The sequence below is a fragment of the Cupressus sempervirens genome, chromosome 4, assembly GCF_028749045.1.
Source record: "Cupressus sempervirens isolate cs-2001-9-10 chromosome 4, ASM2874904v1, whole genome shotgun sequence".
NCBI lineage: Eukaryota > Viridiplantae > Streptophyta > Pinopsida > Cupressales > Cupressaceae > Cupressus > Cupressus sempervirens.
The window spans coordinates 69,819,832-69,846,302 of NC_143121.1; the positions used below are offsets into that span (position 1 = coordinate 69,819,832).

At 34.9% G+C, this 26,471-nt stretch overlaps 1 protein-coding gene across 5 annotated transcripts in view; it reads left to right on the forward strand.

The window, feature by feature from the left end:
• LOC149559979 (soluble inorganic pyrophosphatase-like) overlaps positions 1-26,471 on the forward strand; it is an 87,896-nt gene that overhangs the window by 18,337 nt on the left and 43,088 nt on the right. For 4 of the 5 annotated variants that reach the window (XM_089824385.1, XM_089824384.1, XM_089824383.1 and 1 more), the window contains 5 exons: positions 11,501-11,681; positions 13,344-13,372; positions 14,313-14,378; positions 14,601-14,708; positions 14,824-14,889. In XM_089824385.1, the coding sequence (XP_089680511.1) occupies positions 11,555-11,681; positions 13,344-13,372; positions 14,313-14,378; positions 14,601-14,708; positions 14,824-14,889 (396 nt within the window). In that variant the 5' untranslated portion in view covers positions 11,501-11,554. Of the gene's footprint in view, positions 1-224; positions 284-11,500; positions 11,682-13,343; positions 13,373-14,312; positions 14,379-14,600; positions 14,709-14,823; positions 14,890-26,471 lie in introns of those variants that run through there. The other variant, XM_089824387.1, reaches the window with a different exon arrangement.

Sequence of the window (26,471 nt, forward strand, 5' to 3'; positions counted from 1 at the left end):
TCCTTAATTCTTATGCTTCACTCTTTCTTCCTCCTTACCTTTTTCCCCAATTGAAGTTATCATCTTTCCCTTTTATAACTCTTAGTTGAGGGAGACATGACTTTTCCATTCATGCCTTTTGATCTATTGTTTAACTTCACTAATATTTAATTATTTGTAATATTTTTCTTTTATATTTTAAATTTAATTATTATTGTTTATTATTTAATCCTATTTCAGGGAGGGTACATCTCAGTATTGGAGCACATAGTTGCTAGAAAGGAGAATAAAATTTCTTTTGCAGGTATTGAAGATTAAAGCTTAGAAATAGTGAGATTTTCATTGTCTTGAGAGGTTTCTTTTAATGAACTTTGTATATTCATGAATTGGGATAAAGTTCCATTTATAGGGGTTACTCATGGTTCTTTGTAATAATTTTCATCTTTATTCTATTGTGGAGCTAACTACAAAGAATCATTTATCTTGGAAAGAAGGGATAAAAATTTACTGCCTTGAGTGTGATATGATGCTGTATCTCTTTGGACATGTTCCTAAGCCAAGAAACTATTGAGAAAATAGTGCACGGTTGAATAGTAGTGACACGTCCTATGAACTAATTTGTATTATTATTTATGAGGATGCTCAACATCACACAGAGCACATTGAGTGCCCTTTCATTGCTTGTACTATCATCCAACTATTGTATAAAGATATTGAATCTATCAACGCTAAGTAATTGGCAAAAATATTTGATGTATTAACAAAATGATCAAGAGATTATTATAAAGAAATTACAAGGAGAGAAAAATAGAAAGTTTCTAATAAGAGGCTTATGAAACAATCTTATCTACAATAAATTACATAATTGACCATGAAAGTAATAATAATATTCTAATAGCCTCCCTTAATGGCCAATCTGCCCACAACACCAAGTTGTCCCCTGAATTTAACAAACTTATCTAGATCAAGAAGCTTGGTGAGAATGTTTGCAGTCGGATCCGTTGTTGGAACATATTGCAAGTGAATTGCCTTGTCTTCAAACAATTGCCTAATAAATGACAATGAATGTCCACATGTTTGGTTCTTTCATGGAAGATCAAGTTCTTGGCAAGTTTGAGAGCTCCCTAATCGCCAAAGAGCAAGGGAGTCAAACCTACTTGAGATAAATGCATATCCGCAAGTGGCTGGTGAAGCTAAATTGCCTCACAAGCTGCCTTAATAGCTCCTCGATGCTCTGCTTCTTTGGAGGAGAGTGAGACTGCATGCTGCTTCTTACTAGTCCAGGTGACTGCACTAGATCCTAAACTGAATACGTCTTGAAGTTGATTTCTTATCATCAACGAAATTTCCCTAATTTGAATATGTGAACCCATTGACTCTGGAATCATGACTCTTAGTGTAAAGAAGTCCATAATCAGAGGTGCCCTTCACATAACAACAACACACGCTTTGTTGCTATTCAATGATTAACCTTGGAGGTTGTTATGAAGCATGAAATGTAGCTCATTGTAAAACCGAGATTTGGTCTAGTGGCAGTGAGATAGATGAGATTGCCCGCTAGTTGGCTGTATGTTTTCATCAATAGGAGGAGAATAAAACTTGGCTTACAACTTTAGCCTTTTTAGTCCTTCCTGTGTGGAAGTAGGCTTACAATGTTGCATATGAAACCTGTCAAGCAAGTTCTTGACATACTTAGATTGAGAATAAAGATCCTATCATTAGTCTGCCAAACATCAACACCTAAACAATAATGGAGAAGCCCCGAATATGTAATATCAAAATCCTTGCATAGGTCTTGTTTGATTTCTGCAATCGAATGTGCTAAACTACTAGTAATGATCAAGTCATTGGCATAGATACCAAAAAATAGAATATCATCAATAAAGCATTTGATATACATATTACTTTAAAAAAAGCAATATTGAAAACCATAAGCAACCAAATACTGATCAATCTTGATGTATCATGCTCGAGGGACCTGTTTGAGTCCATATGGTGCTTTCTTCAATTGACATACTTGATGGTCTTTGCTAACAACCTTGAAACCAAGAGGTTGCATCATGTAGACTTATTTCTGCAATTTGCGAAAGAGGAAGGCACTCTTAACATCCATTTGATGGACATTCTATCCAAATTGAGTTGCAATGGCAAGAAGAAGACGAATTGTGCTCATCTTGGCCGAAGGAGCAAAAGTCTCCTCATAATCAATGCCTTCTTGCTGTGTGAACCCTCAAGCAACTAATTTGTCCTTGTATTTATCTAAGGTACCCTCTGCATGATACTTGACTTTGTACACGCATTTGTAGCTAATGGGCTTCTTCCAATGAGAAAAATCGGAAAGAAACTAGGTGTTGTTCTACATAAGATTCTGATATTCTGCATCTGTAGCTTGTTCCCACTATTTAGTTCCTTTTGCCTTTTTGAATGTCTGAGGCTCATAAATACTATAAAGGTTGGCCACGAGAGCAAAGTTAACTATATCTTGCTATTTGCCTTTATTTCTAGAAGATCTACCCTTAATGAGTTCATTAGGACGAAGATCACTAATGGTCTTTGCCCACCATTTAGGCATGAGAGTAGATGTGCCAACATCATATGGAGGAATAAAAATTAAAGTTGGAGGTGGAAGAGGATCTGCAATAGGTGGAAGATTGACATCATCCAGAGGAAAGTCAGGTAGTGCATCATCAAATTCAGATTTGGCATCATCCCTCCCATTATATTGGACCTAATGGAAGATGGACACCTAGATCAGAGGCCTTCATAGACTAATCCTTAGAATTTTATACAAGAAAGAGAGAAATGGCACTTGGTCTTCATCAAAGGCAATATCTTGACTGAAGATAAGATGATTTGTCTCCATATCAATCAGCTGATAAGCCTTATTGTTGTTACTGTATCCTGTAAACATGAGCTTTTGACTCTTGGAATTCAACCTGGACCACTGAGCATTTGGAAATTCATACATATGCCAAAGAGCCAAAAACTTTAAAGTGGCTTATCCTAGGTTTGCGACCAGTTCGGGCTTCTTTAGGACTCTTCCCCTTAAGTGTGGGAGACCTATTAAGGAGATAGATCACAATAAACACTGCTTCTGCCCAATATTTCTTAGGAACATTTCTATGTTCCATCATAGACCCGACCTTTTTTGTAGTGGTGCTGTTGCGACACTCAATGATGCCAATTGTGTTGAGGGTTGTATGGTGTGGTTAACTGATGTTTTATGCCATGTGTATCACAAAAAGTGGAGAAAGCAATAGAACAAAACTCCCCCCCTCCCCCTCACCCATTATTAGACCTAAGAGATAGAACAACCAAACATTTTTTCTAGTAAGGCCTCAAATTTTAGAATACAGTAAACACATCTGATTTTTTTAAAAGAAAGTACACCCACATTTTTCTACTGAAATCATCAACAAAAAGTAAGAAATACTTGCTCCCAATAACATACAGAGTATTCATTGGACCACATACATCAGCATGGACCAATTGTAGTACCTTGGAGGCTTACCACGAGTGACCATCCTTGAATGACATCCTGTGTTTCTTTCTAGCATGAAAAGTTCTACAAACTCACTAATTTTGAGCTATCATCCCGAACAAGCTGAGCAAGATAGTGAATGTTCAAGTGACCATATCGCTGATGCTAGAGAGTACTGATAGAAGATAATTAATGTTACAAAGGCATGCTCAAGAGATTCACCCATATCCACAAGTTTGTAGAGACCATGATTCTCAATGTCAATAACTACAGTAGTGCGTATCCCAAGATCAACAATTGAACACTTGTGTACTAAATACCACATCAAGTTGAGGAAAATGCAGCATGATCCAACTCTCAGAGAGTAGGCTTAGTTCCATGCTAGGAAAAATAGTATACATTGAGGAAAATGAGATTCCTCAAACCAGACTCTATCTTAACATTGCCCTTGCTGACAATAGTATACTCTTCACCTCCAAATATACCTAAATCAGTAAAGGGAGAAAAATCTGTAAACCATTCATGCCTTTGAGTAAATTGCCGAGGAATACCAAAATCTATATGCCAAGTTGGAGATTTCACATTGTCTGCAGGTCTTCTAGCCATTAAGGCGCAAAAGGTAGACTCTTTCTGCTTTGTGTGCTCAACAACATTGGCTTTAGGCTGAGACCCTCCTTTCTTCCACTGTTCAGAAGCCGAAGAATTGCGATGATTGAGCAAATGGCCATATTTGTGATAGTACTTACATTGTACCTTCTTTGAACCATCTCGAGACTAATTGGAACCCTTCTGTTGAGATGACCGAGGGTGTTGAGATTTGTCTTTATCCTTGTGATAGGATTTGGCTGAAGAGGCTTGTTTTGAGGAGGATGAAGTGGTATTGCTATTAGACTGTTGTTTCCAACAATCTTGCTGCAAAAGTTTGGTGCACAACACTGGAAATTTCACATCAACATCAATAGAAGTACTGTTGAGAGTCTCTATAAAGTGCTCATAAGATTTAGGTAGGCTCTTCAAGGTGATGACTGCCATATCTTCTTCCTCCATTCGCTGGCCAATAGCTTTGAGATGATCTCAAATGTTGTCAATCTTCGTGAGATGCTCTTGTAAGGACATGCGTTCATCCATCATGACGAAGAACAACTAGTTCTTTAGAAAGAATGCTCAACTCTCGTCGGATGTCTCACGTAACTCCTTGAGATGATTCCAAATATCTGTTGTAGACTTACTAGAAGGAATCTCAGGCAACTAATCATTTATAACAAAGAGCTTGAGAAGCATGATAGCTTCACGATTTTGGTCATCAAACTTGTCCTAGTCTTTTTGGTCTATGGAAGGATAAGTCTTCATGCCCAAAACAATTTTATCAAGGTGGTGATCTTTGAAGATTCAACATGCACTTCTTCTAGGTGTTATAATTTTTGCTATTGAATCTCTAATTGTCCTCCAACATTAAGCTAGTCAATGATGACGTCTTGCACGTTTTCTAATGCACAAAAAATGAAAAATAAAGAAGAGGTGATAACATGGATTTTGAAACACGAATCGTAATGTAGAAAATAGAGGCAGATGCAGGTACAAACTTCAAAAAAGAAGTAGAAATGACAGATTTTGAGTTGACCTAGAAAAATCCATCGAAAACCAAGAAGAGATCTCAATAAAACCCAAAAGGATTTTGAAATCAAAATAACATTTTTGCTGGTACGGATTTTGAGGCATGAAAATCGAGGCATGTAGAAAATTCTAATGATGACCCAATTGAGATATCAAAAAACCCACTAAGAAATTTTAAGTTAGATTTTGAATTTGGCACAAAAATGAAGAGTTTCGAACAAAAAACTAGTTGACTAAAGCAAATGAGCAAAATTTGAGAAAACATGGTGAATGTCACTAAAAATCGGAGGAAAATGTTGGTCATAGAAGACAAAGGGCACAATGAGAACCCTAGACGACTTGAAAGCAGCACAAATTGATCATTGAATGCGCCGAAAAACAAATTAGCGTGTCTTCCGAATTGTGTGATTGTAGAGAAAAAACGAGTTACAGAAAAACTCCCAGGTTGCACACCTTGTAGATTGTAGAAAATGGTTGTGAAGCAACCGATGATTGCAGAGCCAACCCACCATTTGTACAAAACAAGAGAATAATTTTCGTGGGTAAAAAATGGCAGTTTGATTGCGAGAAAAAACCCACAATTGTATGCAGAGAAGGAAGTCTTTGTAACATCAAAGACAATGGAATTTTCAGTAAAACATTGCTTAGAGGCCCAATGGCAACAACAACCCTAGTTGGGTTCGGCCAACAACAAGCCGAAAAATTCCTAGAATTTTTTTTAATAAGCAGATAATTTCAAAAAACCATTTTTTTCAAAAAATTTAGAGCTAGGCTCTAATACCATATAATACTAAGTAATTGATAAAAATATTGATAATACTAAGTAATTGATAAAAATATTTGACACATTAATAAAAAAGATTGAGAGATCATTATAAAGAATTTACAAGGAGGGAAAAATAGAAAGTTTCTAATAAGGAACTTAAGAAAAAAAATCTTATCTACAATAAGTTACATAATCGACCATTAGAGTAATAATAGTAGTCTAATAGAATCTTTATTTGAAAGTGATGTTTCCTTGGATGACTAGGTGCTTGTGGATGATACTAAGATATTTGTTTCCCCATCTTGTGTGGACACATCTATGCTTGTTTCTTCAGAGTTAAGAGTTGCTTTGTTGAAAGCTTCAAATAATTCTTCGCAGTAGGATCACTCATGTCTTCTGGATTTAGTTCATTACAATGAATTTCTACTAGACATCTCTTGTTTGTTTGTAGAATCCCTCATCTTGGATCTATATGGCACTATTGATTGCATACATCTTCTCTTTTGATGAGGCTGATTCTTCTTCAGCTGTTGTAAGGAAACATTGTGATCCTCTTCATTCTTTACATTATCATTCTTTACAGTTTGATATGAGTGTGGACACTTTGGTACAATTTTCAAGGATATATATTTGCGTTTTTGAGGAGATATACAAGTCTTTTTATTGCCATATTCATTAGTGCCTGATTTAATTATGACAACTTTGAGCATCGACATGAAGACTATAGAGTAGTTTTCAGAGACATCATAATACATCTCGAGTTTTCTTCCTATATATTCCTTTCAGGACTGGGGAGACTTCATTCATACATCTTTGGTTTTATTTCTTCCTAAGGGGAGCAATTTTCATGGAACATCTTCTACATCCAATTTCAAGCATCTACTATTGACTAGACATTGTGGAGGGATCCATCATGTCTTCCATTTTGCTTTCTGTGAGACCTTCACTTGTTGCATTTAAAATTTTGGAGAATTGATCCTTATCAACATCAACCCAAACATACATAAACTATTGATAGGGATGCACTCAAGGAGATCTTCAAGTAGATGATAGGGACGCACTCAAGGAGATCTTCAACTATATAGGAAGTGACCAAAGTCAACAAATCTTAAACTATTTTGACCAAACCAGAAATTTGTCCAGTCTTTATAGCATTACAAAAAACTCTCCTATTATTCCAAGTAAAATTTCTCAATTTGGGGTTGGAGTCCAAAATGTGATTTGCAGTGATGAAGGAGTCAAAGTCTACCCCTGATTTAGAAACTTCCATAGCTCTACCGTGATTTTCTCACAAACTTTTGATGGTATTAAAATGCTACCCAAAACCATATTCTGATCTATGTTGGGAAATTGCTGGAAATTTATGCAATCTATAATCTAATGCAGGTATTGATGAGATTCAGTTCTTAGACTATACCAAATGAAAATATGTGAGTGTATGCAAATCTGAAAATTAAGATGTCTTTATATGAAAAACCATGAAGATATTCATCTTCTTTTTTATGCTAAAAAGCCACCAATTTAATATTATTTATAAACATATCTGAGATGAATATAAAATATCACATAAATGAACATTATTCCACCATAAAATAGCTGCAACAAAGAGGAATAAATTAGTAACACAAGAAGAACATCTCACAACATGGGAATTACATGGAGAAACCCAATTCCAGATCTAAAGAGATCCAATACTTGTATTAATCTTTCAATTGAGTTTCATTAATATAACTTCTTTTTCTAAATCATTACAGCACATCACTGCTTCAACTTGTGAACTAACTTATATTTCCTTCAACTCGAGCACTTAATATCTAGGCATAAGAGAAACCAAAAATCACAAAAACTAGAAACCTTTCTCTTTGAACTTGTGATTTTGTCAGCCTTCCAAAAATCTTCTTAACTTATCCAAGCTTTTATGTTACTTTGTATTTTCTCTCTCTTTTTTCCCTATTTTGACAACTATAAAACATCTTACAAGTTGTCATAGTTGCATTTAGCAACTTTTATGACAATGAAAAGATAATTATAAATTGCCAATTAATAATTAAATAAATATGTTAAAAGCAAGGTTGAGACATTTTCTTAACATCCTTCCAATTGTTGAGCACCTTCCAATATATAATGGTCCAAGCAAACAACGAATAGTCAAAACTAAAGAGAAGCAACAAGACCATTGTGAAAGTTCTAACTGTAGAAACATGAAACATATCACAACATCATGATCTATCATCTCCTTAGATGAAGATCATATGCTCTAAAGAACATATCATGATCTCAAGAGAACCTGCATCGTACCAGCACTTTAATCCAGAATCATGACATAATACAAACAATACACTTAACCAAAAAACATCACCACCAAACATATGAAGATAATCATCTATTATCAAATGATGATTCCACATAATTGCCATAGCTCCCACTAAACTGTGTAATCAAGCTCTCCAGGAATTGATAACCATTTCCTTACTAAAGATCCTCACAGCTCCAACACAATCGAAGAACTCAACACTAAGAGTTCCCCAAGGAAGATTCAACCACGATCTCCTAACCAAGAAGATATAACACTGCACATTTATTGTTAGGAGAACCAAAGATGTCAAACTCTTACTGCAATATAAAGACAGTATTCAAGAGCTTCACATGATACCAACAAGTTAACAACCATTGCAAAAGACCATCCATCTTTTAATTGAAGATTATCTATGGCTTATTATACTGCATAAAGCTCCTACTGAAAGTGATATCATTACTAAAACTTCACTGACAGTGAACAAAGCTTCTCACTGCAATCAACATACCAATGTAATAAGGTGATCAACAACAAGGCCCATCAAACCGAATTCTCATCAGACAATTCACAAGATTAGCACATATGTTCTCAAAGGAGAAATATGTAGTTAGTGCTCCATTATTAAAATAACTGAAAGATTCAACCAAACATCAGATCAGGTAGAATAGAGATAATCAGGTATACCATGTGGATTTCCAAGACTCAAAACACCAAAATCGATGCTAGATCTGATTTGCCAAACAAACAAATAGAGGAGTAACCATAGATCAATAAGAACCCTCCAAGCAACCATGCAAACCTGTAAATTCTGATCCTGAATAGAGTCTTACCATAGATCTTATCTTATCTCATTTCCTTCTTGTGTTCTAGGTTGTTTAATATATATTTTTGTTTGTTGCCTCATGTCATAGGATCAAGGCACTTGTTATAATCTGTTCTGATTGTATGCCTTACTTTCCCTATATAAGAAATTATCTCTTGCATTGCAAATCTTCACATCATCTACAAGCTCACATCTTGTATCATATTGTATTCTTGTTTGGTAGGATAACATCTTCTGTTGTTGCTTCCCTCTGGTCTTTGTGGAGGTTATTTGGTGTTGCAGATTAATGATCTTGGGTGTTCAATTCAACATGGTATCAGAGCATTAACGATTCCTACAGTTTGCAACTCTACAAGGATGCTTCCATCTCTCCTTATCACTGATTCCAACACCTCCCATATGTCTTGTAGGTTCTGTAAAGTTCTCATAATTCTACTTTCCAGTTCTACCAGAAAAGCTATAGGTGCCACCTCCCTAAATTCAGCATCAACCACAGGAAACATGTGTAAACACTTCCAATTTTTAGTCATCACCACACAGACTAAGCCTGTATTACTGCCTAACAAATCAATCCAGCTCACACTTTTGCAGCTGTGGAGTGGGTGAGGCGCAAGAAGTTTGAGAGGAGAAAGTTTGAGACTACTACAGAATTCAATTTACTTCTGAAACAAAGATCTATTCAAAAGTATCTTTCAAATTGATTCTGACTTGGATTTGATGATTTCGCCTCTTGCATATCATGAAGCTTCAGCAGATCTGAACATTGGATTCACTCTCAGTCATTGTATTATATTCGAATGATTAAATTTAAAGAAGAGACATGGTGAGATAACGAGGAGATAACTCAAAATGAATGAACAACAGATTTCATTCTATTTAACAGATCTGAATGGTTAGCCAAAAACTGTAAACCAATGCCATTCTGATTAGCATGCACACAGCCGTACACGGTACCAATGAAATCATCAAAGGAAACCCAACATAAGATGTTTTAAGCTCATCAAATCAAAATAAAACAAAATAAAACATACCATCACCATGATCAGAATATCATTTGAGAACAAAAATCCACTGTCCTTGAATAAATTAATAGCATTAGTCCACTAAATCTAGTAGAAAATCCACTCTGAAAATTGAATCCTTGTTTGTTTATAGTATACATCCAAAATGACTTCTTAAACTCGAGTCTACAGTGATGACTTGCCTAATTGCATTCATGGCCTGTGACGAGTTTCTGTTAAATATAAATTCGAGCCCACAACTATGAACTGGCTTGGAAAATGATATTTCTTTGCACACTGAGTGAAGATAAAATGGGTCAGAATTATAGAGCTGAGAGAAGCCAGCAGGTGATGTCAAGAGCCACGGCTTGTCTGCAATATAATTTTGTTTTGAATACGCAAGGCTTCAGTTCACATTTATTGTGGTGTTTGGCAAATAAATTCAAAAAAAATTGTGTGTGTGTGTGTGTGAGAGAGAGAGAGAGAGAGAGAGAGCTGAATCAACGAGGATAGCTTGAGCATATTGCCCTATCCAATGTCCATGTTGTGCTTTATTATCTCCTGCAAAGAGGGAGATGATACTTCATACTCAATGTATAATGTCTCCTTTTTATCACAGTAGATTGTTACCCTCTAAGGTCAAATATCAGGCCATATTAAAAGCAGAAAGGACACTTCCTCAAGAAATAAATCGCTGTAGAAGAAGAGGGAATAGACAACTTGATCATTCAAAACCATTTTTCTGAATACTAAAAATTTATATAAAATTAACAAAGTTCATTATCAGCAGTAACCTTTGAATCATTTGGTTTTCATTTATATTCTAATCATGCAGACATATATAATTTAGAGTTAGATTTTATTATTTAAAGGAAAATAAGGAGAATTTAAAAAGGGACATTACAAATGATATCAGAGGAGCAGTCCTGTTCAGGTCTAAACTCAGTTTATGTGATAGAGCCAAAGTTATCAGAGAGCCTTGGAGAGAGAAGAAAAGAGCTAGATGCAGCAGTACAAGGGGCTAGCAACCAAATTAGAGGTAGAGGAAAGAATAAGATGGCTGGTTGAGAGGGAGGATGAGAGAATAAGTGGAAGCCTCATATGCAAAGGCAAGGATTAATGGCACGATTGCTCTTTCAAATGCTTTAGAATATGAATAATGAGTTCAATTCCCTCTGACTTGCACAAATTAATGGAGGAGAAGGTATAGTTTTAATCATTCAGGGTCCGAACATAAGCATAGGACTCCACCAGGATCACCACCTCGAGTCACACATCTCAAATTCTTACCTAGAGAAGCAGCCATGTGAAATTCTTTTGTTCCTACTGAGTTTTAACAATTATGACCTTCTAAATGAGGGAAATTCAGATTATAATGTTAGACGTTGTATTCAAAGTATTTCAGTATGTTTTTTATGGGTAATTTTATCTTATGTTTCTTATCAGCATTTGGTAGTTATGATTTAGATTAGTGATTTATTGTTGATACAAACTATGAAATTTATCAATATATCTGAACCTTAATGTGGCTATTGTGCAGTTACTGGACACAACTTTTTAAAGTTCATCCCAAGATCTTTTATCTTGTTCAGCTATGTCTGCTTCAAATGGAGATGGGGTTTCAAGCTCTGGATTTCCTCAAGTTAAGTTGAATGAGCGCATTCTGTCATCGATGACTCGGCGATCTGTTGCAGCACATCCATGGCATGACCTTGAAATTGGTGAGTACTGAATTAAAAAGTATGATATAAAAGGGTAGCATTGATATGATGGATCTGGGTGCTGGTGATTTTGTTCATGATATATTCATTGTTTTTAATTTTTTATGAAGTTTGAAGTTAAATGTATTTTTGTGGAGGGAAGGTATCAAATTTAATTGAAATTCTTTTCTTTTTTAAGAGATTGACTGTCTCTTGGTTTAACTTCAAGAATTTGGGGCTGTCTTCAGGTGTAGCCTTTAAAAGTAATGTTTTTCTGGTTAACATGACAAAATTTATTCAACTTGGTTAAACTAGATTTCTATAATTATCAAAATAGCTATGCGATTGTCCTAATATATGGCTAGATATGTAATATTGTCAATGCGAAGCTAGCATTCATTCTACTTACCATTGGATATGGTAAAAACTGTATCGCCAATGAACCTTAATTACTTGTTGGAAACAATTCTGTGACTTGCCAGGAAGTAGGCAGGTTTGGTTTACAGTAATCTTACCATTTTAGAATCTTAGGTTATACTTGAGAAATTGCTGTTGAAACGTTTATGAATTATTCTGGGTGAGATGAAATAATATTGAAATTTTGGTGTCATAATGGTCTCTCTGGTATGCCAAGAATGAAAAATCATTAATTCTGTTTGATTCTGACATTTATTCAGAATGTCATGCTTAAGCTGGTTTTGTTTTTAAGTGAGAGCAGCCCTTGGCCTTATCAGGATGCAGTTAACATGATTATGCATTTTAGGACTTTTTTGATGAGATGTTCGTGAGAAAGTAATTCTGGCCTAGGATTATCATATACACACACACACACACACTTGTAAAACCTTTTGAAGGTGGGTGATTATTGTATCCAGTTTAAAGTTGGGTGATTTTTGTATCCAGTTTAAAGTTGCGATTATGCAAATGGAGTAGCTGTTTCCCTCTAAGATTCCTTCTGAAGTAGCTTTGCCAAAATTATCAGTCCAATCGTACAAGTTTCTTCACAAAATGACTGAAGGATACCTTTTCAAATTGTTCAACATGCTTAGTAGTTAAAATCAGGTAACAGAGTAATGAATCGGCAACATGATTCATGCTGACATTTTGGATATCAGACTATCACAAAACCCCATCTGAGTTATTTTTTGCAGCTTCTTGATATGTTAAGTATTTCTTTACCAGATGGTCCCTTTCTTTATAACTTTGTTATGGCTCATTATTGTATATAATTTGGTCATGTGAACTCTGGGTAGGAGTTGTATTGGTAGTAGTGATGTGATGTGGAATTGGACTTCTATGATTTGTGCTGTGGGTTCTTCACCTTTTCATTGTGTGGTATGCATCCATGCCGCTCCTTTATTGAACTGAAGATTCTCCGTAGTTAATTTGAATATCTATCATTAAAATGTACTTGTGATTTCTATCCATAAAAATGGTAAGATGAGAGAACAGTCATGGCCAGGAGTTTTTGATTTGGAAGTATTGGCACAATTTGTTTGGGAATATCTATTAGAGTTGCTTTGTACAGAAGGTGGAGTGGTCATACTTTTGTAAATCTGTTGATTAAATCCATTCTGAGTTTTTTTGTTCGAACTGATGAATTATAAAACGCTATCTTTGTTCTGATAAAGTTGCGTTCTTCTGATATTTCTTTTGACGTGAGATTGTGTGGCACACTTGCAGGGCCAGGAGCTCCTTCAGTTTTCAATTGTGTGAGTCCATTTCTATGTACACTCATTCTTACCTCAAATATCATCATTCGTGTCAATTTTTTTAGACTAATATCGTTTGCCTTCGCCAAATCGGTGCACAACAGTGCATAGAATCTCGAGGTCTTCATTCTTCCTCAGGGAATGAAATTCCTGACATCTGAATTAATGCATGTTATCAAATTGCTATGAAATGAAATGCATTTTTTAGGCATAAAGATTACCCGAGTTCTAATTTTAGTTTTAGTTTACCTTGATTTTCTTTGTTGTCTGATGTGAAATTGTAGTTTCTATTGTTGCAATCAGGAAGTTTATTCTACACATTCCAATTGAGTATTCATTAAAAAAATTACGGGTTGATGTGCTGTGTTATAACCCCCTTGTCAACATTTAGTATTCATATCACTTGAATTCAGGTGTTGCTTAGGAATTATTAACAAGGACAGTCTTATCCCTACTAAAATATCAGCCTAACATATAAAACTCTGATGCATAACATAATGCAATGCATTAATATTTTTCTAGTTATATTTGGAGACTGGAGTGATAGTTATGTGGCTGTCTTTGTTTACCGTATGGGGTAAAGATATTAATGCATACAGACAATGAACAAGAACAACAATACTCCTTTTATTATTCGCATATGCCAAAGAGATTACACAATGCTTACAATGATGCTTACAATGATCTCGGATGGGGTACTTATACTTCCGACCGAACCTTCCCGAAGGGGTCCGTCGGCTACATGACAATGCTAATCAACTTGTCGGCTATACAATATTTACCGACGACAGTCTTTTGCTTCTTTGGCTTTGTACTTTGAAATTCTGATTCAAAAATAAATAGCTGTCACTTAGATGTTGCTTTTGTGTTCAAGACTTCACTGTTAGGCATGCAGCTGCAATGACATATACCTAAGGCCTTGAAGGTGCTCATTGTGCAGGTCATTGAGATTGCGAAGGGCAGCAAGGTCAAGTATGAGCTTGACAAGAAAACTGGACTCATAATGGTAAAAGCTAAGTATAAGAAATGTTTTCCATCATGCTTGTAACACATTTAGAAAGCATCTTATGGAATGATGATCTCTTTAACAATTGACACCTTGAAAATAGATTAAACAAAATAATATGAAGGCTGTCAGTGGTTACTTTAGAAGCATCTTTTTGACTTCGTGAAGCAGTTACTGAAATTTCTGTTTTCTCTTTTGGTTGATACATTTGATCGGATCCAGATTGATCGCGTTTTATATTCATCAGTTGTGTATCCTCACAACTATGGTTTTATCCCTCGCACGATATGTGAGGATAGTGATCCTATGGATGTGCTAGTCTTAATGCAGGTAGTTTAATCTAGGCATGATGTTTGTTGGCAATTTTATTTGAATAGTAGAGTTCTTAATTAGTGCATTGAATTTTTTTACTTATGTGATGGTTATTGTAAATCTTCATGTGTAGGAACCAGTGCTACCAGGTTGTTTTCTTAGAGCCAGGGCTATTGGACTGATGCCTATGATTGATCAGGTATTAATTTGATTGCTCTTCATAAATGGTAAGTTGTAGATTGTATTTTGTAGGAAGATGTGCCTCGCACTCTTTCAGGTACCATAGATCTATTAGCAAAAGATTTGTACTTATTTATTATTTGAGTTTTTGTTTTGATGCTCCACCTGGCTTATTATTTGCTTTTCTGTTGGCAAGGTTCCTCAAAGATTAAGTTGGTTTTGACATCAGTTCTGCACATATAATACACAGCTAAGGGATAGACATTCCATTTCTTTCTTAGTTCTTGAAACATTCCACTAGACTTGGCTTGAATTGTGTAAACATATTCTTCCCATAAGAGCTGCACATCTACTACAAATACTTCATAGTGATCACATGCATCCATTTTATCTTGCAGGTTATAGCTAATCTGATTTAAGCAAGTTAAAATTGCACTGTACATTGATTCAACATTTCCGTAGAGCAAAGCATGTTATTAAAAAGGAATAGACAAGTTACATGTGTTGCATCCTTGCAGATTTACAATTTTCAAAGGTATGACTCTGTGAAGACAATGGTAAACGTAGATATCCCTAAGGGGAAATCAAACCACGGTAGCCACTTGGTCCAAAAATAAAAGAATTAGTTACAATGAAGTTTTGAGCTTCAGAGAGTTGTTACTAAACAGACAATAGTGCCATTTCACAGATACTAGATCAATCTAGTGATCCTTGAAGGCATTTACTCTCATATCCATTTTTCCGCTGAAACTGAAAAACTAGCTTTGCTCGTCACTGTCCTGCCTAGGCAATGTATCTCATCATACTGAAGGTGTAGGGTGATCAGATATGTTTCTGCAGTGCTAGTGAGTAGCCATAGAGCCACAGCCTTAAACTTCCCTCCAATTATGGATTGATGTTAATCCTAAGGTGGAGGTTGAAACAATTTTCATAGATAAAAGATCAATACGTGAACCTTGAAGGCTTTTACCCTCATATCCATTTTTTCAGCATAAAATGTATTACTAGCTTTGACTGCCCAGCCCAGGCAATGTGTCTCATCATACTGGAGGTCTGCTGTGATGAGGGGCTGTTCAGTAGTGCTAAGTGAGTAGCCATGGAGCCACAACCTAAAACTTTCTTCCAATTATGGATTGATGTTAACGCTAAGCTGGAGGCTGAAATAATTTTCACAGAAAATAGATCAATGCAGTGATCATATTTAATTTCAGCAGAAAATGAATAATTAGCTTTGCCAGTGACTGTCTAGCCCAGGTAATGTATCACATCATGCTGAAGGTCTAGGGCGATAAGAGGCTGTTCCACAGTTCTAGTGAGTATCCATGGAGCCACAGCCTAAAACTTTCCTCCAATTATGGTTTGATGTCAAGCCAAAGGTGGAGGTTGAAATAATTTTCTTACTGTGTGGTCCTCTACTGCTAATGTCATACAGACAATTGATTTTTTGTTTCTTTGGTAGCACATCTTTGAAACTATGGAAAATCTAGCCTAGCTTTAAGAGGGACAGGGTTAGTGTGACTGCCTTGTGTTGGTATTTTCAGAACCACAAGCTTTTACTTTTCAATGTCTTGTCTGGTGTGCTTGATTTATTGCATGGGTGCATGCCTTCTGTTTCTTACTAGGAGAAGCCAGGGAATTTCCATCACAGGTGTTTCTAGGTTTGACAAGTCTGGAAGTAATGCTGTCAAATATTATGGAACACCATCAGCTAACGTTTGCTACTATTTTCAATTGAAGACCAAAAATTCAGCCAGTTTGCTATTAGAGCACCTGTTGTCTAGGCCTAATTGAATTTAGCAATGGCAACTCATCATTGTGAATAGGCCTCCTAATTCTAGTATCAGTTGGGCCATTCAGATGTGGATGGAAGTAGATATGATCATCTCATTGGGAAGGTCGCTGGTTAGGCTCAGTTGGTAATGCCTTTCTCTTTGGAGTTGGCAGGTGGAACAATCAGCTTATCTTTGCCCATTGAGGGAAAGGCTATAGATGAAGTCAAGGAAGATTAAACGAGAGAGGGAAGTGTTGATGTGAGTCTTATTCCACTATAACATGTAGAATCGATTACTTAGTATCCTAGGATAAAATTGCAAACTCCCGACTCTCTTAAATAAGGTTGCTCATTTACTAAACAATGTAATAGATTCTGTAATCAAATGAGACAACCACAAGGTTCCTTCTTAATCGTGGACTTTACTCATTTCTTTTGATGTGATATGCTGGTTATCACAAAGGGACTTATGCTGCTCATTCAGTGGACTTCAACATGATTAGAATCCAACCTCTTCTAGAGATTCTCAATCATCACATATTGGTATCCCTTTAAAGTTTAAACTAACCAAAGCAGGAACACCTAACTAAAGCAAACTAAACTACTAAACGCTTGGGTCAGATGACTCACTGTGGATCTATGAGTTGACACTCTAAAGAAAACTAAGCTAACACAACTAACTGAGCCCCTTAACAACTCTCAAGTCAACTGACTTGAGGAAAATTAATCTCTGGGCTCCTAAGGCAACTAAGCCCACTGATAGAAAAGAGACCTATTTAAACTCTCCTGAACCAAAAAGTTCAATAATAACCTACTCAAACTATATATAAAACACTTGAGTGGGCAATGTTCAAAAGATTCAAATAGATCCTTGATTTCACACGGTTTCTCAAAATGTTCAAGAGCAACAAGGCTTGCATGATGGTTCTCATTGTGGCAAACTTATCCTTGTACTCTGTGGAAAATGTAATCACCTCACACTTGAATTCAGGAAAATTATCATGCAAAACTAACAATTGAGGCAATTCATGAGGGCTATTGTCAATCCACAAACAAGTTGGCCTTCCTAAATTTCCACAATCAAAATAGTAAATCTCATGATTTTCAAGAATAAAAGAAAGGAAAGAAACAATCTGGTGTGCTTCAAATGAGAATTATTGTTCAAATCCTTGTTGATCATCCATAGCTTCAGGAGGTCGAAGTTGATAGTGCATCCTCCCATTGGCATCTGTTAATTTTGAACGAAAATGCAAAGATCTGAAAGACAGAACAGAACATAGCAAAGGACACAAAGAGACTTATCCTTGGAAAACCCTTGACTTCAGGGCGAAAAACCCAGCCCACAAAAAGATGGTTCTTTATTGAATTCTCAAATCAATACCATATGATCTGCTTATGATTGAGGACTCTAGGCAATCATTCAAAAAACTTTATTCCCCTTGAACACAATTGATCACTGTTTAAAAATAGAGTTTTTTAATCTCACAGATACTACTTATGCTGAAAGGTCTTACAAGATTATATATATCCATCACATACAGATCAAACTCAAAAAAATGAAATTCTGAACAGTAAAACACATTAACAGACAGAACAGTCTTTTTCGATTATACTCCACTTGCAGAATAAGAATATCATGAGATGCATATTATTTCTTCATGAGCTCTAACAAAAAGACTTTACGCCATGAAGAGACTCCTACAGAATGCCAAAAAACCACGTTATATCCTAAGTCACAAGGTTCAAGTTTGAGTTTGAGTTTGACAACTATGAAGTTCGTCAATGTGAAAAAATTCGACATTTAATTTGTCTTATATAATTTTTTAAAACATATATCCAATAAATTATCAAAGTAGTTTATTGTTTCAAAATGATTTGAAATAAAATTATTAAATAATAAACATACATAATAATAAATATTAATATTTCAATAAAATAATATATAAAAATAAAGTAATCTTACATTAAATAAAAATAATAATGAACGAAAATACAAAATAATAAATATTAATATTTTAGGCAAGAGCTTACAACGCAATGGTAAATTGCTAGTCTTATATTTGGGAGGTCTTGGGTTGGAGTATACTCAAGCTTAATAAATAATAATAATAATTAATTACAACACATAATAATAATTAATTTTGGCTTCGACCTTTTATCAATTAAAAAAAATATTACTATTATCGTAAATTATTTTTTTAATATTCTAAAAAACCCTGGATGCTTTAATATTGATTTAAAAAAAATACAACATAAAAAATAAATTAAAACCTAAAAAATTGTAAAGAAATAAATACAACATAAGTTTAAATAAATTGAAACCTAAAAACTTGTAAACAAATAAATACAACATAAAAATAAATAAATTGAAACCTAAAAACCTGTAAACAATGATGGTTGACAGAGGAGAGGAATGGAATTGTGAATAGGTTGAGGAGAAGCAAAGATGATACATGAATAAGAGAGGCAATGACAATTTGCAGACAATGGTTGCCGACCACACCCACGAACAGGTTGCAAAGGAAGCACAAAATTGGAAATAATGGCCCACAACCCATTGTGACCCACCACTGCGTTTTGTATACAATGGCCACCAAAAACTGATGCTAACAATGATAGACAATGGCAGCCACAATTTTTCCTAGTCATCTAGAGATGATCTTGATGTGTTTTGCATAAGCAAAAGTCATTTATTTATTAAAAAATTACTGACAAATCTTTAAAAAATGCTAAAATATTTTTTTCCCAAAAAATGGCAATTGTTTTTAGCAAACTTTTTTTCATTTTTTATGAATTCGCCAAAATTTGACTCCAAAGCCGAAAATTTGGCGAACCCTGTGAATTAGGTTACATCCATAATGAAGACTCTTTAATAACACAACAATATGTGCTCCCTTGCACTGAGGGTGACACATAAATGGTGCTAAGTTATCCACTCACGATGCCAAATCATCAATTAAGTATCAATGAATAGAATAGACAAAATAACGGTGCCATGACGAACCATCTCACTATTGAAGAAGTTGAGCAAAGCAAGAATAATATATATAAAGGAGAAATGATCACAATCCAACAAGTCGACCATAATAATAGAGCTACGCGGTGTCATATAGCTAGATGAAATCAACAGCAGAACCAAGTTGAGCCTCTCGTAAGAGAAATAATGAAAGAAAGACGATATCATCTTTATAGCTCCAAAATAACATAGAGAACAAGAATATAGGAGAGCATCCATACAAATTATAATTGCAAGTATAATTGTAGCACTTCTTTGTTCATTTTGACGAAGAATACTGTTTTTCTCTCCCATTTTGTTGACTTACTAAGAAACAACACCTTTGAAATGCCCTTGAAATTCGTAAGACAGTCATTTGCATATCAAATTAGGTCCTATGGTTTTAATGGCATATGATAGGTATTTGTTTGTGTTACCCCAAGTTTCCAGGACGAGTATGGTAGGTGATGGGGGAATGAGTTTTGGAGACAGTTTTTTAATGCCAATTTTGGAAATGGCTAGGGGACGACAAAGGGGTTGGCTATATAACAATAGAGAAATTAAAGTATTTAGAGAAATTCAAAATATTCATATACAAACATGGATAAAGCATGAATTGATAAATAATAGAATCTTAAAATATAAGAATTATTAGAATTCATATGCCAAATTTGTGTTACTTTGAGAGTCAAATTCAAATTTCCTCTAGAAATCAAAGTTGAAGTCCCCTAGGCATCCCTTCTCTGCGGGGCATTTCTGGGATGGGGACAGTTGGAAAAAAATACTAGGTGTCCTCAGATAACACTTGTATTTTGTATGTTAAATCAAGCCATTTGGTTGCATTTTTCTTTCTCATTTTTCAATGTAAAGGGTCGTCTATCAAAGGGCTCTTGTTCTAATATAAATAAGATGTTCAAAAGTAGGAAAAGTGATAATTGTATCGTCTTCCAAGTCAAATGATCATCACAGAGTAGATGATAAACTGTAATTGGCATGGCAGATTAAATCAGGCTCTTGAAGATCACATCTAATGAGATAAGCAAAATGATTAAAATATGAAATTGTCATAAACAATTAGTAAAGTTGCCTAACCAATGAGGTGGTCGATATTTGAAAATTTACAACTGTTTACAATCATTGAATATTATAATTGCCTATCTCATTTTTACTCTATGGGATTCAATATTTACAATTTTTGGGTGAACTTTATGCTGTATCGTATGAAAATATCTTTCGCATATATTCTGATGAATTATATGGCAAAAGCCTAAAGGCTGGTTGGGATATGAATCTAGATAGTCGCAGCTTTGCAAAACAAGCTAAATGAGCCTGACAGAGCAAGCTAAGAGATGTACTTGCCTTGACAGATTAAGGAAGGGTGCTGGATATCAAACTGAATGATAAAAGTAAACCAATTATGTTACAACTCTTGACATATGTAATTAGTAAAGTCAGTATAACTATAAGATGGCCTTGTTAGTGGAAATTTTTATGCTCTTTTGGTTTTTATTTTAGTTTTATAATAGGAAGTGGCAATTTTATGTTTTATTGTCAGTTTTAATTCAGGTGACTTGGATAATCTACTTAGTTTTTAAGATAACTATGGAATATCTTTGTTTTCTCAGTTTTATTCCTTTTTTTCCTCCGCATTTTGCTTTGAGGAAGGTTATATATTCTAAATGTTTTCATTTGCAACTTAAAAATGAAAGAGTTTATTATTCGTATTCTTGCTTCAAAATTGTCCTCTTTATCTGCAAGTTTGTTCTTTCTTTTTTAAGCTAGGTCAACTGACATGTAGGTTAAGTTGAAATTTTTCGTGGCATTAAATCTCCATTAAGTTTACATGCTCTTAGTGCATAATATTTTACATGGTATTTTTAATATCCCCCTTTTTTGGGATTGTCCTTAATTTTGCCGTAGAATCACACTTTCCATTAAAATAAGAATTGTAAGATGGGTAGAGATATACCTTGACCACTTTAAGTGCCTTTTAACAACATAAACCCTCCTACAGTCACCAAATAAGGAACACATATATGCAATCTAACTATATTGTAGTGTAATATAATGTGCCTCTTGGTTATGTGATCTCACAATAATTTTTACTTGTGGAATATCCTTCACAAATAGTGCCTTTGCATGATGTAATTCACGCCCATTCTGCAATATGGCTTATTTCGTTGCCTTTATGATGTTGTTCATGCCCATTCTACTGCAGGGCTCATGCCGTTTTATAATGTAGCATTGCTCATTCCACTGAAGCCATCATTCCTTTGCCGCTGTATGATGCAGCTTATGCCCATTCCACCATAGAATTCATGCCTTTGTATGATGTAGCGTGGCCCATTCCATTTCCAGCTTTTTTCCTTTGCCTTTGTATGATGTAGCTTATGCCCATTTTGCTTCAGGATTCTTGCCTTTGTATGATGTAGTATGACCCATTCCATTGCAGGACTTATCCCTTGCATTTTTAAGATATAGCAAGGTCCATTCCACCGCATGGCTTACCTATCTTGTGAGGTATTAATAATTTAATACTGCTTTTCATTGTTTTTTTTTGAAAATAACATTTTATTTTACTAATTGTTCTCCCCTTTTTGATTTGTCCATCAAATGAACCTTCTCCTCCTTAATATCTCCTTTGAGTGGAAAGAGTCATACACTTTTATTTGTTAATGCTTTATAAAAGGGTCACAAAGATACATCTGTTTCACAACAACTATCGCCCCTTTCACTCCCTATTTAATCTTTAGCTATTTCTCAGTTGTCAAACCTGTCTTTACTACTTTTCAAATCAGCACATATTCCATTAAGATTTGCATATTGTCTTCTCATTTTCTTCTTCCTTCTCAAGTCTTATTTTAGATCCCTCCTCCTGCTCTAAATCTGCAGCATATCTCCTCTATTTCTCCCCAATTTCATTTGATTCTTCTGTTTTATATCTTCCCATGTGAGGAAAAGGTTACACCGTTCCATCATAAATGTCTTTTAGCAAGAGACATGCCCATTCATAGTTGACCCTTTTTCGGAGAATCACAACTTTTCATAATCTTAATCCTTTAAAAAGTCACAACCTTCATAATTACAACCCTTTTGAAGAGTCACAAACCTTCACCTTTTGAAAGTCACTTTCTTAATTGGTACCCTTTTCTTTTCCTTTATACATCTTTAATTCTTAATCTTCACTTTTTCTTCCTCCTTACCTTTTTCCTCTGGTGAAGTTCTAATCTCTCCCTTTTATAGCTTTCATTTGAGGGAGTTGTGACTTTTCCATTCATGCCTTTTTGATCCTTTGTTTAACTTAACTAATATTTAATTCTCTTTAGTTTTAGTCTTTAATATTTTTAATTTAATTATTGTTGTTTATTATGTAATCCCATTAGAGCACCAAAATTTTATATGGAGCACACTATTGCTAGAAAGGAGAATAAAATTTCTTTTGTAGGTTTTGAAGATTAAAGCTTAGAAATAGTAAGATTTTTCATTGTCTCAAGGGGTTTCTTTTAGTGAATTTTGCTTTGGTGCTGATTCCAAATCAGAATCCAATTTGGATACGTGAATCGGATATGTGGATTTGTGATTTTTTTTCCTATTATGATTCGTAAGGATTCATGTATATATATAATGCATATATATAGCTGCATTATATATACAAAAAAAGAGAAATATACATAATTCTAAAACCAAATCATTTCATAATATGAATCTATAATTCTAAAACACTTTTGGCCTATGGATCCTCACAGATTCGCACTGGATCTTCACGAACTCACATAGATCCGTACAAGATTTGTGTTAATCTAGGTAGGATCCTTGTTTTTACCCTGTGGATTCGGTTGAATGCAAGGTATGAATCCATTCTGGATCTGACCTCTAGGGTATGAATCCGACAACTTGGTAATTTTGTGTATTCATTAATTGGGATAAAGTCCCATTTATAGTAGGGTTATTCATGTCTCTTGGTAATAATTTTCATCCTTATGTTATCGTCAAGCTAACCGTAGAGAATCATTTATCTTGAAAAAAAGGGATAAAGATTCACTGCCTTGTGCATGATCTAATGCCCTATCTCCTTGGACATGTTTGAGAGCCAAGCAACTATGGATAGAAGAGTGCATGTTTCAATAGTAATGACATGGTCTATGGACTAATAAGTATTATTGTTTATGAGGATGCTCTACATTACAAAGAACATGTTGAGTGCCTTCCATTACTGGGACTATCATCCAACAATTGTATAAAGATATTGAATCTATTACACTAAGTAATTGGCAAAAATATCTGATCCATTAACAAAATGATCGAGAGATCATTGTAAAGAATCTACAAGGTGAGAAAATTAGAAAGTTTCTAATAAGAAATTTAAGAAACAATCTTATCTTACTATAAATTACGTAATTGACCATTAAAGTAATAATAGTATTCTAATACCCTTCCTTATTGGTCAGTATGTCCACAATACAAAGTTGTCCCTTGAATTTAACAAACTTATTTGGACCAAGAAGCTTTGTGAGAATGTTTGTAGTCTGATCCATTGTTGGAACATACTGGAAGTAAGTTGTTTGGTCTTCAATCAATTGCCTAATGTAATGACAATAAATGTCCTTATGTTTGGTTCTTTCATGGAAGAATGGGTTCTTAGTATGTTTGAGAACTCCCTAATTACCAAAGAGCAAGGAAGTCGGGCTTACTTGAGATAAATATATATTTACAAGCAACTGAGGAAGCTAAATTGCCTCACAAGTTGCCTGAGAAGCTCCTTAATGCTTTGCTTCTACGGAGGTGAGTGAGATTGCATGTTGCTTCTTACTAGTCCAGGTGAATGCACCATATCCCAAACTGAACACATATCTAGAAGTTGATGTCTTATCATAAACAAAACCTACCCAATCTAAATTTGTGAACCCACGGAGTCTGGTATCACAACTCTTAGTGTAAAGATGTCTATAATCAGAGGTGCCCTCCACATAATACAACACATGCTTCACTGCTACCCAATAATTAGCCTTGGGGGCTGTCAATGAAGCGCGAAATGTAGCTTACTGCAAAACTGAGATCAGGTCTAGGGGTGTGAGATAGATGAGATTGCCCACTAGTTGCCTGTAAGTGGTTTCATCAACAAATGAACGGATCAAAGCATTGATGATTACAACCCAAATCTATATTTTAGTTTTCTTTCAGAATAATTGAATATACCATAGTTCAAAATCTCATTCTCTGCCACTTATTGGTGGCAAAAAAAAACTTTTCTCAGTGAATATTGGAGATAAATCGGTAACTTATCGAGAAAATATCGGTAATCTAAATAATGACTTAAATTTAATTTAAAATGCAATTTTTTGCAAAATTCAATAAGAAGATGCATCTATAGAGTCAATAAATGAATAAGCAAACCAAACAAATTGATTTAGATATTATATAAATGCAATACATAACAAAATCCCATTCTCATGCGAAATGTTGATGGTTGGCAGCCATAGTTAAATACTCTGAAGTCTGAAGCAAACTAAAAATAGCGAATTGTCATTGTAAAAAGATAAACAAATACAAATGTCAAGTACAATATAAAATTAGTCTACATCTTCCTCTTCCCCTTCCTAGTAGCTCTAACAAAAACTATGGGAGTGGGAAGGGGTCTAGCCCTAGCTGTCCACTGTGGTTGTGGTTGTAGTTGTATCTCAATATCCATCCTAGATATAGCTGGTATTGGCACTAGCAATGACTCCTCATCTTCTATATTCTCACTCACAGTGTACTAAGTGTCCTCACTTTCACTGCCCTCCTCCTGAATGTCATCCAATCTCGATGCAAAACCACCCTCTTTTGAATCAGTATTTTCTTCAAAGATCTTTTTGAATCCACTTCAAATCCACTTGCAATAAATCTACAAGGCTTCCATTGACTATTTATCTCCACCAAACCCTTCTCATCTCCTCCAAAGGCTGCAAATTTTAAATTGGGCCACCAAATGGTATCTCGTTGGGCTGCTCGTGAGTTTTTTTTAACTTCTCGGGAGAAGTATGCCACTTCTTGGCGATATATTGCCAACTTCTCAGCTGAGATTTTGGCGTGAAAAACTTGTATTTTCTCGCCACTCCAAACTTCTCGCAAGAAACTAATATTTCGGCCACTTATTGGCACTCTTTTGAATTATAGAATATACTATGAGGGGAATGATGCAAGTGCAAGTAATGAGGATCTTTACTTAGACATGAATGAGATAGCATTTTGACAGATCCCACAACATCTCATTTTATTTTGTTAAATTCTTAGACTCCTTGTAAATTATCATTTGCCATTTCACCAACTTAACACAAGTATTTTATCTTGTTTTTATAAGGTGAAGTGAAGAAGGAAGAATACCATTTTCATGTCCAAGCTTGAGTGCTCAAAATGTGAAGAAGATTCAACATCAAGGCTATTCTAATTACTAAATGAGATCATGGTAGAGTTTAGGGAAGCTTAAAGGATCAAATCACATGAAGACACCACCAAATTCACAAATACCACTTCGTTTGATCAAGTTTATTATTTCAAAATGCCAGTTCAAGTTCAAAAATCAAGACTTGGAGGAATGTGCAAGATCAAGCCATGCCAAGAGGAAGATATTTAGGGGATGGAGAAGACTGAAAATATGAAGCAATTTGGGAATATGAACCATCGCAACCACCCTCATGGACTTTTATAGTTTCAAAAGAGTTAATCATGTTGACTATAAAGGGATATTTTCTCTATTAGAATATATAGTCCACCAATATAACTTGGGCGGGGGGTGGGGGTTGAATCAGTTATCCAACTAATATCACAATTATCAACCTTATTAAACTTTAACCAC